The 15,872-nt window shown below is 40.1% G+C and overlaps 1 protein-coding gene across 1 annotated transcript in view; it reads left to right on the top strand.

Annotated features, from left to right (window-relative positions):
* The first annotated feature begins 288 nt into the window (after nucleotides 1-288).
* LOC121950904 (potassium voltage-gated channel subfamily B member 1-like) overlaps nucleotides 289-15,872 on the top strand; it is a 53,479-nt gene continuing 37,895 nt past the window's right edge. The window contains exons 1-2 of the mRNA XM_042496999.2: nucleotides 289-926; nucleotides 1,714-2,383. Of these exons, the coding sequence (XP_042352933.2) occupies nucleotides 1,829-2,383 (555 nt within the window). The 5' untranslated portion in view covers nucleotides 289-926; nucleotides 1,714-1,828. The remainder of the gene's footprint in view (nucleotides 927-1,713; nucleotides 2,384-15,872) is intronic.

Raw genomic sequence — 15,872 nt, forward strand, 5'->3', positions numbered from 1 at the left:
AAAGTGGATGGACAGATGTATATTTCAAAGATTATGCCATGTTTAAGCGATGAAAAAGATGCATACAAAATAAGGGACAAAATCAGTCTCATTAGGCCTCAATAAACCTGGCTTCTGTTTATTTGTGTGTCGTGTGCAGAGTCCTTCTGGTGGATTAATGATACGTTTACACTAAGCCTGACTGTGTGCCAGATAGGTTATCTCTGCAAAGACTGTTGCACCGTAGTGTTTTTCATCACTTTCCAGTGTAATAAGCATTTACAGGGAAAACCAAGACCACTATGATATTCCTAGGAGGCCTCACGCGATCTGTCTATATGTGGTACTATTTTATCCCTTGTTATGATTTGTTATAGTAAGCGGTCTTACTTAAAATTTGATCTGCTGTAATCCTTATGGAAATACAGTCTTGCTGTATTAGTTAGGAATCTTAAATAGCTTCTTATGCTTTTGTGCCTGTAACACTGTTTGCTGCCGTGTTATACTGCTGCACGAAGCAGAAACACAATATACCGTATATGCACTGAGCTGTGGCTCGCTGGCTCCGCGAGGGTTAAACTCAGGCTGCAGCCGCTGGAGGAGCCTGAGTGAAATCAGCCCCCTGCAGGATCCCGTTCACAGACACAGACACCGGCCAGCACGCACGCACACAGTGAGCAGGTAGAGGAGAGGTACCCACAGCATCCCCGGCTACTCTCAAGAGTCTACTTGTTGATTCATCTCCAAGAGAGGTGGAACAGGCGGGCTGGACATGGTGATATCGGTGTGAAAGAATTATTTTTTTCATCATGTCGCCACGCAGCTCATGATGCCCCTATCAGCTCCCAGCAGAGCAGCGGAGACCTGGACGGACCTAAGTTTTTACGCATTTACTCTTGAAATGTTGCTGATGTCAGCCCGTGAGATGAAACTGGATAAGGAGACAGGTATGTACTATGATTCCTTTATTGCATTCGTGTCGGGTTTAATCTTAGAGGCACATGGCTTCACTTTGATATTTTATGTCGCGTCTCAATCTTGCGTAGCTGGTCATTATTAAAATATTTACTACTTTGACTGCCAGCTCATGCACCTACAGTATATTTATAAATGCAATTGTGTTGCATGACTCAGTTATGCGCAAAATAGTGTAGTTATTATGACATGTTTTCCCAGTTAAAAAAATAACTTTATAAATTGCTGGAATATTTGTCTTTTGAAACTCCTGTGTGAGGTAACAACACTTGCACGGACTGCACAGGGGTCTCGGGGGTTGATAAAATGTGTTATGGGCTCTTAATCAAACTTGTTAATCGGTTAGGCCAGCTTAATATCCATATAGAGAACAGAAGAAGGAGTCCTATCTGGACAGTTTGGCCACAAATTCTCATATGTCGGTCCTTTGAATCGGGATTGATCGCTGTCCCACCCGAGCTGAGACGTTTCAGCACCAGAGTCCGCGGACAGCGACAGACAGCGGTCTGCAGGGTGACAGACAGTCGCTTCAGCACCGGACAGCGCGCACACACTGGAGTCCAGTTTATAATTGCCCCCCTCCTCCCCTCCCTTCACACCGCCACCCTGTCAGCAAGAAAAGCGGCTATGCCTGTTAAAGCTGATTAAAATATCTATTTGCTTCTCTGATGAGTGGATAAACCACCTGACATTGCTACTGTAGGACACCAGCATTACTGCCTGTCCAACTGCGCCTAAATAGTTATTCTTTTATTGCAGCCAAAAGAAGAACCGAGGAGGGACCCTGATGCGGTCATCTACAGGACCATGTCTTCTTAATCTGCCGGACTGCATCTTCAAGTTTTTTTTAAGTGACTGAGTGACTTGAGTGAAGATGATGAAAACGGGGTCTCGGCCGGGCACCTCGCTGCCGCCGGATACCATGGACATCATCCGCAGCAAGACCCACACCCGCCGAGTGAGGCTCAACGTCGGCGGCCTCCTCCACGAAGTCCTGTGGAGGACGCTGGACAGGCTGCCCCGCACTAGACTGGGCAAACTGAGAGACTGCAACACCCACGACTCCATCATGGAGATATGCGACGACTACAGCTTAGATAACAACGAGTACTTTTTCGACAGACACCCCGGCGCCTTCACCTCCATCCTGAACTTCTACCGCACCGGAAAGTTGCACATGATGGAGGAAATGTGCGCGCTCTCCTTTAGCCAAGAGCTGGACTTCTGGGGCATCGACGAGATCTACCTGGAGTCCTGCTGCCAGGCCAGGTACCACCAGAAAAAGGAGCAGATGAACGAAGAGCTAAAGAGGGAGGCCGAGAACATGAGGGAGAGGGACGGAGAGCAGTTTACGACCACGTGTTGTTCCGAGAAGAGGAAGAAACTCTGGGACCTCCTGGAGAAGCCCAGCTCATCGTTTGCTGCTAAGGTAATGCACAACACAGCCACACTATCAGTCCAGGGCAGAGCAAGTAAAAGTCTGAGTTGTAATTTTCAGCGGGGATTTTTTCAAAATCCCTGTTGTGCCCACCAACCCCACTTTCAAACTTTCAACTTTTTTTTAAAACACAAAAATCTTGCTAAAAGGTCCAGTGTTCCGGATTTAGAGGGGTATATTGGCACAGTGGAATACAGTATCCTGTCTTTAGTGTATAATCAGCTGAAAATAACAATTGTTGTGATTTTGTAATGTTTGAATGAGTCATTTAAAGTATATCTACACAGGGAGAGGGCCCTTGTTCCTGGAATGCACCAAGTTGCATTACCATGTTTTTACAGTAGCCCAGAATGGACACACCAAACACTGGCTCTAGATAGGGCTATTTGTATTTTAGCCACAGCCGTCGTAATAAGCAGCCAATCTGTGACCAGATTGTCAGAAGAACACTTTTTTTTTAATGTAAACCTGCTTTAGTCAGTGTTTTTACCAGTTTGAATCACCCGGTCTTTCTGTTTTGGAGAGGAAGTGGTGACTGCAGATAGCAAAAACCTCCTGAACACTGATATAATTCTACCTGGGAAGTTTCAGCTGGTTGCCACTAAAGCCCTCTCAATCTCACAGCCTTTTCCTTTTTATGCTACTGGTTGACCAGCTGTCAGATTCTGGCTGAGAATGTGAAGCTGCTGACTTTGCTCTGATATACTTCAAAAAATGCCACGGGGTAGTCACATATTAAGAATATTTAGAACTGTTCCGGCAGAATTAGACTAAAGACCAATTTAATTCTTTTTTGGATTTTGTTTTAGTTACTATAGTCCCTAAATGTATGTAAAAAGAAACTATTTATTTAAATGACTAGTTTTTTTATGTTTATGTAGAATAAGCCTTTTATTTAGTTACTGATTGCTACTGTTCTACAAAAAAAAGGAAGAAAAAGAAAACCATGGTGGAGACGGGTTTGCTTTTTCAATGGCATATTTAGCAAATGGCCCCATTTTCAATTTAACATAAGTTCTTTGAACACTGTGTATTTCTGAGGTGGCAGTATGACTTATTTATAAGGGCCCATTCTCACATTAATGGGACCCACCACCCCAAGGGCCCCAGTACAACCACACTGCCTATACTGTTTAAATTTACATCCCTGTGAGATTTGTTAGCAATGACATACAGCCAGTGGGCATATTATTTATGTTTTAAAGAATCATTTATGCAGTAAGACGTGGAGGGATCATGGCCGAATAGAGATTGGTCCTGAAGAATAGGGTTTAAATTTAGAAAAATAGTTAAATACAAAATGAGAAAAAGGGGAAGAGCACAGGAAATCTAGTTTAACATCCTGAGGCTCTTTGAGAATTGCATGATCTGATGTCTTACTTTCTTTTAACCTGAACCAGGGCCTTTAATCTGTCACTTTCAGCAGCTGGAGGAAGAGAGAATAAGAAATAGATGTTGTTGTACTCAGAGGTGAACGTCAAAGCTGTCTGCAAACTTTTGCTCATTCATCAGTGTGCATTGAATAGTATGACTTTGGAAACTATTTTTGTTCCTTCGCTTAAATCAATGATCTTAACTAGGTGTACTATCCTGAGAAGAAAAGACTCGGTGCTGTTTTTCTGGTGAGTCAATTAAACCCCCTTTTTTGTCGGTAAAAGCACGACAGCCTTCATTGTCTCCCTTTATTGGTTTCAGTCAGATAGCTGTTCCCGAACCAGTATTGTCTGCATGCTGGTCTCTTGGGGTAATTATTGAGTGTTTGTTTTTCATTACCAACACCGGCGAGGGGGAAAAGAATGACAGTTATTGTTAGAGTTTAATCCATATCACGACTGCAAGAAACTCTCGTGCACAGAATATATATTTTTAGATCATCTCATAACTCCCTCAGTCCTCCCCTCCTTTCAACAGTCTCCCCCTCTTGGCTTCATTAGCCACCCCTGCCTCATTTCCACTCCAGCATTCAATCATCATTAACAAGCTTATAGCTCACACTCCAGGAACAAGAGTACTTCACTTTGCTGGATCAATGGCTATAGACATGTTAACAGCATTTTTAAGTGAACAAACTTAAAGATGTGACTGGGTCAATGTTCAGTGGTTGGACGATCTGTCAGACTCTCATGTCAAGTTTAATAAGATGTGGTTGTATAGATAGATAGATAGATAGATATTGTATAGATAAAAATGTATTTGAAAAAAAAAAGTTAAACTACTCATATTACAAATACAACAGTGCAGAGGTCATTCAATCACTCTACATTTACTAGCAATAGCAAAAAAGTTCAACAGATTATGTCTTCAAGAGAGCATGTCAAGCTTTTTTTTCCAGATGCAATTCAGCTTAAAATGCCTGAAGCTGTTACATTTGCGTGCACAGAAATATGTAAGATATCATGGTCAAATCATTACTCAAAGACTTTTCAAACATCTCCTTGAACAGGAGTTACTGCATAATTTATTCAGCTCATCTGTTGAAAAGAACCTGCTTCATCTCTGACCTTGAATAGCAGAGGCTTTTAATTATTTTTTCTTAAATATTCAGTCACATTGCTGAGGGGCATTCTCCATTTATGACGCTCTCAGTACCCCTCGGTGCTCTAATTAACCAGAGATACAGCCTCATCCAACACCAGGTCCTCTGGTATTCATGCCGAGTGGCAGACCTCCTGGCAGCTGAGGACTGTTAGACTAACAAGAAAGGAATGTCTGTGATTTACCGATTCCTTCTGTCAAACCCTAATGTTAACACCACACATTTTATCTATGAAACTGCTGTCTATTTGCAAGAAAAATAAATCTGAGGTTATCAGTCATAATTTTATACTTTCTTGACCACGCATTTAAAAATCAAGTGTGTTGGATTTAGTGGCATCTAGCAGAGAGGTTGCAGTATGCAAGCAGCTGAAATTTCTCCCATGTGCCAATGTTAACATATCCTCATACAAATTGCATAAACAAAATTGCACATACCATAGTTCATATGATATGTAATGAATTAGCTCCCCACAAATGTTGTTATCATGTTACCTACTTAACATGAAGTTATGTACTTAAGGTGAAGTTTCTTAGGTTACGTTTGTGAAAAGAAACATGGTGATGACATACCTTAAATAACTAAAAGTTTGTGTGGTGTCATATGGGACACAAATACTGTCCTCCTGCGAGAAAGTCTTGTGTGTGTTTGACCCATTCACCACTCCAGCCTACCTTCTTACGCTTACTTTTGCTCTTTATACTACTTCCTTCTTTACTGATGATTCAATTGGTCACGTGATCACAGCCTTCCCAATTGTGTGAGTTACATTCAAATTCTGGTGCAATACTTTTCATTTCTTGCCAAGAACTACAGTGGCTGATGCGAAAACTCCAATGCCCTATCTAGCAGATACTTTGACTTTAGTTTGTTTGTTTGATGGACACCATCAAAGGGGACTGGCTTCATGTGTAGGGAAAAACAGCTCATTCTAAGGTAACAAAAACACAACAATTGTCCTTTTCAGGTGGTTATACACTAAAGACAACATACTGTAGTTATGAATATAGAATAGCATTTCTGCCAGTTTATCCTCCTAAAACCACTGGACTTTAACATTGTGATAAAATTTATATCTTTTAAACCATCAACAGGAACTTTACCTGATCTACCTTCTTTGAGGAGTAGCAAATGTCATTTTTGAGTTTACTAGGTATACCTTCATACAGGGAATGTACTGCAATCTAAAACAAATGCTTTGCAATAATCAGACCATAATTTCAGCCACTGCCCCTTGTAAGATTATAATGGAAAGTTTAACTCGAGAGTCAAAAAAATAAAAAGAAAAACTTACACCCACTTTTCAGGCAAAGGCATCATAGTGTTTGTTTGTTTTGTTTAATGGGTCACAATGGTGGATTTCTATAAAAGCTGGTTTATTGCATGTACTCAGGTTATGTTGCTGCTTTTAAATTAGTCCCCTTTATTGAAGTTGGAGTTCCTCAAGTGTATGTTTTAGGACCTGCTCGTGTTGACTGATAACATCATTTCGCAACACAGACTAATTTTTTATGCAGATGACACATTCTTATGTCCACATCTTTTACCTTAAATGTTAGAAGAAACGGGTTTTGTTTATTCAAACACGTACTGCTGCTATTCATCTTCTTGTTATCCAAACATATAATGGTAAGAAAATGTAACTATCAAAAGCCTAAGAATGTGGCTAGTAGAAATGTTCTCTTCAAAATCAAGCCAAGAGATAAGCTCAAATGTAAAAGAATATATGTAAAGTGCAAAAAATATAAAGTAGGGTTTGTTTTGAAACCATGAAAAGCAACAATTGACTGTCATATCCATATCCACTTTGTTAGAGGTGATTTACACTGTCATGCTGCTTATATGTTGAGTTTAAAATGTCTTAATGTGGCCCAAACGTGATACAGACACAACATTCATTATTGTGAGAGACATAACAATGATGAAGATTGGTTAGCTATAAGAAAGAGGTAAATACACTATTATAATTTTACCTGATGGGCCTTACTCTGAAAACATTCAAATTAACACCTATCTGCCCTTACTTTGAAAGCAATTAAATTCTGTACCAGTTCACTGAGCCTTCTAGCCTTCGATACTACATCTGTGAATACTGGTCACAGAGAAGCTACTCTGCTGCATTACTTACTCAGCGCTGCTGTGGTTTATTAAGTATACAGCAAATTATGGTCAGGAGCATGACCAAATAATAATAGTTTTTGTTATGTAACAATGTTTACTTTGCAAGTTCATAATAGGCTCAAGACATGGTCCATGGCACAATCACTAATGAATATGCATTAGTTAAAAAATAAATAAATAAATCAGTACAAACACAATTTCCACCTTATGAAGCACTTCTTGGTTCTTTACATACATCATTATACATTTTAACATTGACTAATGTCTCCGTCACTGTGGCTGTGTCATTCAGCTTGAATTTCATTACACAGACTAACAGAAAAAAAGGAATACAATTAACCCTCTCTAGTGGTCATACTTGCACGCAAGCTCTTGTTCTCAGCTAAACACACAAAAGCTGCACAGTGTGTACAATTAGGCGCTGAGAAACTTTTGAACAAAAGAAAGGGCAGGGAGACAGCCGTCATTTGACAAAAAGGCCATTTCCGTATGGTTTAGTTTCCCCACGAGACAGCCCACAGTAAAAAAAAAAAAAAATTGGTCAATTTGAGGTTAAATGACAGCCATTAAATGCAGTCTTGTTTCTGATGCTTAATAGAAGAGTTGCATCTGTTAAATGGCTTGTTCCCAAACACATATTCCGCCTCATTTATTTTTCAGGGCTGAGATTAAATTTTAATTGCACATTAATAAGGCTTGACTTTATGCCGGAGAGAGAAGGTGTGATCCAGAATATCTATAGCTCCAGATGTCACATTATCCTTGAACTTTGGGAGTTATAACCTCCCCAAAAATATACATAGTCCCCAGCCCTTGCTGGGGCAAGCCATTTTTCATGTCAAAGCAGTGGTGAAGGACACCATGTGTGCTGCACTTGATCTTCTGTCTTTCTGCTTGAGAGTGTTGCTGCTGAATAGTTTTAGACCCACTTGAGTCTGCATTTCTACCATGGGTCTGCCCTCTAAATTATTTAGCTTAACAATATGGACTCCTGGAAACTGAGGGAAAACTTGCAGGTAATGTTTTCATCAATAAAAGATAAGCTGTAGTTGTTGATACCGAACAGTGCTGCTGAAACTCACATCGTCATTTTTAGCATGGCCTAGTGGGAGGAAAGGGTAAGTGGGTTTGTGAGTGAAACCAGTCTATGTGATACAGCATGTCTCAGCATGCCTCTGTTGCTCAATTCTCCCTAAGGTGCAGCTCAGTCTCAGAGGGATCCGAGTTGACCTATAAATCGCACTCCCAGGGGTTTAGCATCACAACAGTCATTGATATAAACTCAGAATGTGGCTTTATTTAAGGACCCTGAACACCTGTGTCCTTAATCAGTTTACTTTAGGTGATGAAGTCATGAACACAGAACTCTGCAAAAGTCAGAACAGTTATTTAGTAACAGTTTGTTATTTCACAAGAGATCTCTGCCTCCTATGTTGCGTCTGTGCTCGTCTCACTGGTCTTAAAAGGGTGGGGCCTCAGCTGAGAAAAGGTGATGTCATGTACTTCCATGCAACAATAGGGATTAGGTCAAATTTGAATCATGTGATAACAGGTTGTTAGCCTATATTGACAGACCACTTTCAATCAAATCTTATGAAATAATTTTAGAGTTAAGTTCAGAATCAGGTGCTTTCAGGTGAACAAAGAAAGTTCATTTTTACGAAAGTGATACGCTGCAGTATCCTAGCAGGTACCACTTTCTTTGTATAGTCCAGCTACAGATAGTTTATAGGGTATTGTAACATTTCACCAGATTATTAGTTGAGAGTCAACAATCAACTGTTTCACGTTGTCTGCAGAAGTTTAACTGATTATCTGTAAAGTATTTACCAACTGACAATTCATCACGTATTCTCAAAATAATTAGTTGAACTTGAGCTATTCACGCAACCTTTGCAGCATAGGTTAACGAAAGCGAAACAGTTCAATTGTTGAAGCTGTTAAAATGTTAAATATACTCTAAAAACTACATGTAGGTGGACTATCCAACTAAAGTTTTACCTCTAAATCATTTTTTACAGTTGTAGGTTTTAGGTAAAAATATACCTCGTAGTTTACCTCACATATCTTACAGAGTCAGAACATCCGGGATGTAGATCCAATTAGATTTTTTTTTAAATAAATTAAATGATGAACTCTTTTAATGCCTTTGTTTTGTTTTGTTTTGACCACCTTTCATACCCTATAAAGATGAATATATATATTTATATTTTATATATATTTTTTAAATAAATTACTGTATTGGCTTTAATTTACAGCATATATATAACACACAGCACAACAAGGAGATTCACCATATCAAAGAGACGCTACATAGACAATTACACACAGTCACACACACACACAAACAGAACTAAATTGATAATCCATTCCTGGCATGAGATGGGATGTGAGAGTGAGTTAACTGACCGTACTGATAACTCCACTAACAGAAAACGAGCAGGTTCACAAGTTTCTATTAAGCTTTACAAACTTTCACTTAACACACTTATTTTGAAACTCCTGGGACTTTGAATTCGTGTCTCCTAAAAGCCTCGCAGCCCTCAGTACACCCACTGAGGCTTTGGTCCAGAACAGGATACTGAGCTATAAAAACTGACACTTAGTTCTTTTGCCTCGGCAGAGGCTGTTTGAACTAATTGCATGGAAACTTCTCCTCTCAGTGAGCCAGAGACAGCCATGACTAGAGGCAGTAACGGCACTTCTTACCACACATCAGATATGCCCGATTGACTTCACTGTAAGTGCTTTGCTTTGTTGTTTGTGAGGATTACTCAGTGCACCCCGGCTCTGTGTGGAGATATCCACTGTGTTCTGTTACCTACTGCACGCTCGCCCCATGCGGCCTGGCAGACGACTTTTTGTAAAAAAGGGAGGAAATCGATGGCAAACACATTAAGATGTAAGGCAAGCTGGGCTGAGTGAGGACGCACCCTGACCAGCCATTAGAGAGGGACTAAGACGTGTGACTTCCCACGAACCACTGCATGCTGATAGCTCTGCATGAGGGAGTGCAGTCACTCATGCTAACCTCCAGCGCTGTGTCACAGGGAGTGCAGTGGGACCAGAGAGACGCAGCAGTACAGTCACTATGATTTTATGGCCTCTGTTGTTATTTTCAGCAATGCCTCCGAGTAATGGAGCTGAAAGTTTCCTCTGTCTCCCCGTGTTTCTGTCTCTCCCTCCATTCCCACCTTTCTCCGACTATACTGGTGTGTAATAGCCAGGCACAGGGCTATCCAACAGAGTGTATTTTATGAGTTGTTTTCAAGGCTTGTTGCCGGGTGACAGCAACTCTTCCATTGTGCTTAGAGTTTTGAATCGCCATAAATCAGTGATAAACAGTTTCACAGCTGCCAGACTTATTGCAGTGCCATAAATCGCCATGTGGGCTTACACAGAGTCACGAGGATGAGTTTGGCAGACTGATTGAGGAAAACAGGGTCTCTCTGTCTCTTCCTTGCTCACTTATCACCTCATCACCCTATTTCTATTTTTTTCTATTGTCCCCCTCCTCTCATTATTCAAGCCCAAGTAACCTAATCAGCATGCAAGCTCTCATTATTGTACCAATTCTAAAGATAGAAAGAACTTTAGAAATATATTTGTTTTATTCATATAAATTCATAGAGATAATAGCTGTCTGCATATTCTATAACACCCACGGAGAATTCATCTTCTCGCTTTTTATAATCCGCTCTTATTAATGGATCCAAAATTAATATTTAGTAGCCATATCCAAGGAAAACAAAGATTATGTATAGATTTAATCCACACATAATAGCAAAGTGTAGCCTGCTTTCCTGTTTTCTTTTCTGCCAAGTTTTATTTCATGATATCCGTCTTTTGTTTCATCCTCTTTTATGGGCTGCACATGAAGATCTTAATTGTGCAGTCACACCCACACAGACTCTAATGAGGCTGTGCAGTAAACTGAGAGAGACATTAGCATTATTGATTTGAAATGTGCTTTTGATGTCATTTGATCAGTGTGTGGAAAAACACACACATGGAAATTCACCTAAGGAAGTATAACACATCCCATCAGAGTGGCTGCTAATCAATAGAGAAAATCCAACCCAGTTGCAGACAGGAGGATTAAATTGTTTGTGCGTTGGCGAGTGTGTTTCACATGCATCGTATTTGCTAAGCCAAAATGATTTCTCTGAGACTTCAAAGACTTGTTGCTGTCAGAGCTTTCACATTGCATTGGGGCCAGTTTCATGAACATTTGACAATTTGACCTTTAGGTGCTCCGTGCTATTTCATTAAGCTCTTACTGAACCCCACCCCCACCCTTCATTCACCAATTTGGCCATGTCCAAAATGAAAATGTAGCTCTTTCTATGCATTTTGGCCTTTTGTCCACACACAAACTGTGTTTTAGGTCACTGAAAATGGATTTTTTGTGAAAAGCTGAGAGAGAGAGATAGGAGATATGAAACCAAAGACAGAGAGGAGAGATGAAGACAAGCAGAGAGAAAGAGATAATAATGATAATAATAATAATTATCTGTTATTTTACTTTGGCAACAATGTGAAAAACACTCATGACAATAAAGCTGATTTGAATTTGAGAGGAGAGATCAGTCAGTCCATTATACTGTATGTCTCCATAACTGATTTCTTATTGTCTTGTGTGGTATACTCACTTTGTAGTTGTCACAAGATACGGTAAAACACAAGGCCACGATCAACCTACTGGCACCCTCTGGAAAACCAATGATGACATGTTTTACAGTACATTAGACTGATGGATGCGGGGGGCCCCAAATGACTGCTTGCCTGGAGCCCCCAAATGGCTAAGTTCACCACTGCCCATGAGTCTCCCCTTCCCAGACATGCCCACTTTATGCTAGTCCCATGAAGTTTTTTGCTGCCATTTGATTCCTAATCAAGACAATCTGGTAAGAATCTGGTAAGAATTGCTTTTACCTTGTCAATAATAAAATACGCAATGAATCATGATTAACTCAGAAATTCTGAGATTAATCTTGATTTAAAAACTTAACCGTTTGACAGCCCTAATAATAACTACATTGGAAAATAAAAAAGAAGAAAAGGAGAAGGCCAAACAAAAAGCAAGAGGGAGAAAGGAAGTAAAATTAAATATAATGAGGGTGTGGTCTGTTTGGATTTAAATTCATTACAGGCGAGCTTTGAAGGCTTGGTTAGGTTCACTATCATTAATTTTTTCTATTCATGCATACACACTCCCACATACTTGATACCCCAGTTACATGCATACATTTACATTTATACTTGAGTTGTTGCATCAGCTCACCCACAGCCAGATAGATCTGAGACATGTTGAATATATTAACTGTTCAGGTTGTTTTGGGCTTTTTTGCAGAACTGGCTGTTCATTTCTTATCCATTATGTCAGGAGATCCAACCATTGTGAAATGTTGATTTTTATACTTTTCCAGTTTAGTAGTATTGTTTTCTTGGCAATAGTTTGGGCCACAAGTAGGGGTAGTATGATTTGTGTTGAACATGTGTTCAGAATCTAGATTGCCAAAAATTATGTAGGTACAATGTAATGAGATCTTAAAGAAATGATAGATAGGAGCTGAAGTTTTCTCTTCCATTAAACGCTGTTTCAAACACCAGGATTCTGTCTGTGGTCTTAAATGACTCCTTCATCGATGGAGGTGCTGTGTTACCAGCACGGACAGACTGCTCACTTTGCGTGCCAGAAACTGTCTTCTTCTTTTGGACCTATTTCATGTTTGACTAATTATCTGACTGCATAAATAATGTAATGCCCAGGTTGGTTATACATTATTATATTTCCCCTGTGTGGCTGAACATTGTTTTTTGGGATGACAGGGTGAAGCTGTAGAGGAGCAAGAGGTGGATCTTGCTCAGACTGTGGCAACGACAGTTGTCATGAATGTTGAAATAAGCTATAGAGACTAGAATTGTTTTTGTACCGGTCTGTAAACATGTTAGTTTCTGCTGTAGAGTGGCACATTTGAATATGGTGGTCTATGGGGATTGGAGCATGTTGCTCCAACCCATATTGGTTTCCATATTGGTTTCCGCTGCCCCAAGAAGCCAAAAACTGATTATTAGGGTCAGTGGTTTTGCTTGGAAACTAACTGTAATAACTGTAATGATAAACTTAAGAGTTATTGGGAATTTCTTCTTAGAAACTGGAGTTGGTTTCAGTTTGTGACAGTTTTCAGAGTATTTGGGAAATTATGATTCAACCGTGCATTTGCCAAATGCTGACATTGTGATTTGAGTGGGTGGAAATAACAAATGACAAATATTACATCAGTCCATTTGACCAAGAACAGATGTCTCGTCTCGACTAGTTGCAGTTTGGAGCATATGGTTTTAGGAAGAGGTATGCAACTGTTACCCCTCCATTGCCCTGCAGTTTTCATGGAGAGAGGTGATCTAGTATGCTACATTAGCTTATCGCGCAAGCCAGCTGGGGCAACACAGTGTGCTGCACATGCACACACAGAGACTCTCACTGCATAGTATCTCTGTTTGACAGACCTACAAAATCCTTGCTTTATTTGTAGTACAATACCTCATCTGACTTTCCTTACAGTCCTCACACATTGGAGCAACAGGGTTTGGGGTTGTGGACACTGATATTTAAAAAGGTGAGAGGTCAATCAGGAGGGGACGGAGACAGGACTACTTTGCTGCAGAGCTTCATTCATTATTCAGACGGGCCTGTCAGCGAGAGAACATCACTCAGGGAGATGCAGAGTGGTGAGGGGCCGAATGGTCAACCGCAGAGTAAAACCGAAGTTTCCAGAGTTAGACATTAGTACCTAAAGCCATAGCATGCTAAAACTACGACAGTTGCACACCACAGCAAGGTTTTCACCACTCACTCGCAGGCGGAGACTGAAAAGGTCAGTTCCCAGCCACCCCAACAGGAATGACAGGCATGAGTGAATAATGCAATGAAATTCTTTAGTCAGTCCAATACATTTTCTGACAGCAGATATATTTTCCATTGAGCCTCAATCTATGTAATCCATCTCAGAGCTTTCACAGATTTGTCTTCATGACATTGCTCTCTGATGGTGCTCTTTTGGCTTCTTACCCAAACTCAAGTGTTACACGTGCTTTACGATGCCTGTCGTCACTTGGTGACAGCACAACAAAAAGATGGCTCATGCATTTTTAACCAGCTGCTTTCGTCATGTACACCTTGTCCAGGGTCACTTAGCTGCCAAGCTTATAGTAAAGAAATACAATGTAGCTGTGGAAGTTCAGAGCTTTGTGCCTTTGTTTGGCTACAGTACCAGAGCTCAACTGATTTTCCCATACTTACATCCACTCATAGCCTTTGCTCATCAACCATGTTATCCTCTGGTCAAATGAGATGGTTGAAGGGGAAAGCTCAGTCATCGTTAGCTGTGTGTTGGAAATAGATTGCAGTGCTATAATCTGTAAGGAAAGTTATACTGAAGCAATTTCCCGGTGGAAGCAGTGCTGGTCTCTTGCAGAGAATTACTGCAAAAGGCTATTTCTGAATGACTGAGCATAGTTTTTCTCAGGGAAAGAACATACAACAAAGCATACTATATTCACAGTTCCACTGTGGTAGTTTAATGATGAGCAGAGTGCATATTTTGAATAATGACTGACGGCTGTAGGCTTCCTATTTTAGATGGGACTGATCACGATACACAAGGGGAGAAAAGGTTCAACATGTTTCTTCCTCTTAGGTCCATTAGCTTATTGCTGTCTGTGCAGGGAAATGCTTTGTTAAATGAAAATGAGGAAGAAAGTGTTCTGGAGGTTAAAAGAGTACTTCATCCAGTAAATGATCATTTGTATATTACTTACTGAGCCTGTGTTTTTTTGACTTTGTGAAGAAAACTTTGATTTTCTCACATGCCTCAATGGTGAACACAGAATCCAGAACAAAGAAAATATTTATAAATTTAACTATCGACGACCACATTTAACAACAGCAAAACTACATCAATAATCTGTTAACAAACCTTCACACAACCTGTGCAGTATAATCCAAGTATCATTTATCCAATAGTATGCTCAGTACTCCCCAAACAAACAGCCCTTTTCATCAGGGAACTGAACTAAAAGTGACTCCGTTGACAAAAACAATAATTTTATTTAGCTAAACATGGGAGCTGCTGTTCTACCACTGCCTCCATTAGCCACTTAATGTTATTATTATGAATGTTATTGTGGGACTTTGGTGAATACAAACTTACACTTTAAAACACCAAAGTCAAACAATACCACAAACAAACTAAATGATCAGTGCGGTGGTAGACAAGCAGCTCCCGTACTTAGAGGTAAAATTACTGTTTTTGTCAATGGCGTCTGGCTTTTAAAGACAGCATAGACAAGTGTCACTTTTCATTTAGTTCCCTGTTGGAAAGGAGCATAAGACTAGATAAATGAGACTTGGATTATACTGTACGAGTTGTGTGAAACTTCGTAATCAGATTTTTGACATAGTTTTGTTGATGTCAAACACAGTTGCCTATAACTTTAGTTACCCAAGGATTTTCTCTGTTTTGGATTCTTTGTTCACCAGAGATATGAGAAAAAATGTTTTCACAATTTTCTAAATGGGGAGAGTAATTGGTAGAGAAATGATTATTTGGGATCATTTACTTGAATTAAAAATGTAGTTGTTTGAAGTCCTCCTCTGCACAAAGGCAGGAGATCCACGTGCGTGCTGCTGCTCATAGTCGCTGCCAGACTGAGCAACAGTAATTACCTGAATTTGATACAGAACCCAACACCTGGAAGCTCCATGGACGAGCAGTCAACAACAGGGTTCAATTAACACAAGATCACCTCCAGCCTCTC

This window comes from Plectropomus leopardus, chromosome 2, assembly GCF_026936395.1.
Source record: "Plectropomus leopardus strain MGB_pleo_1.0 chromosome 2, ASM2693639v1, whole genome shotgun sequence".
Taxonomy (NCBI): Eukaryota; Metazoa; Chordata; class Actinopteri; order Perciformes; family Serranidae; genus Plectropomus; species Plectropomus leopardus.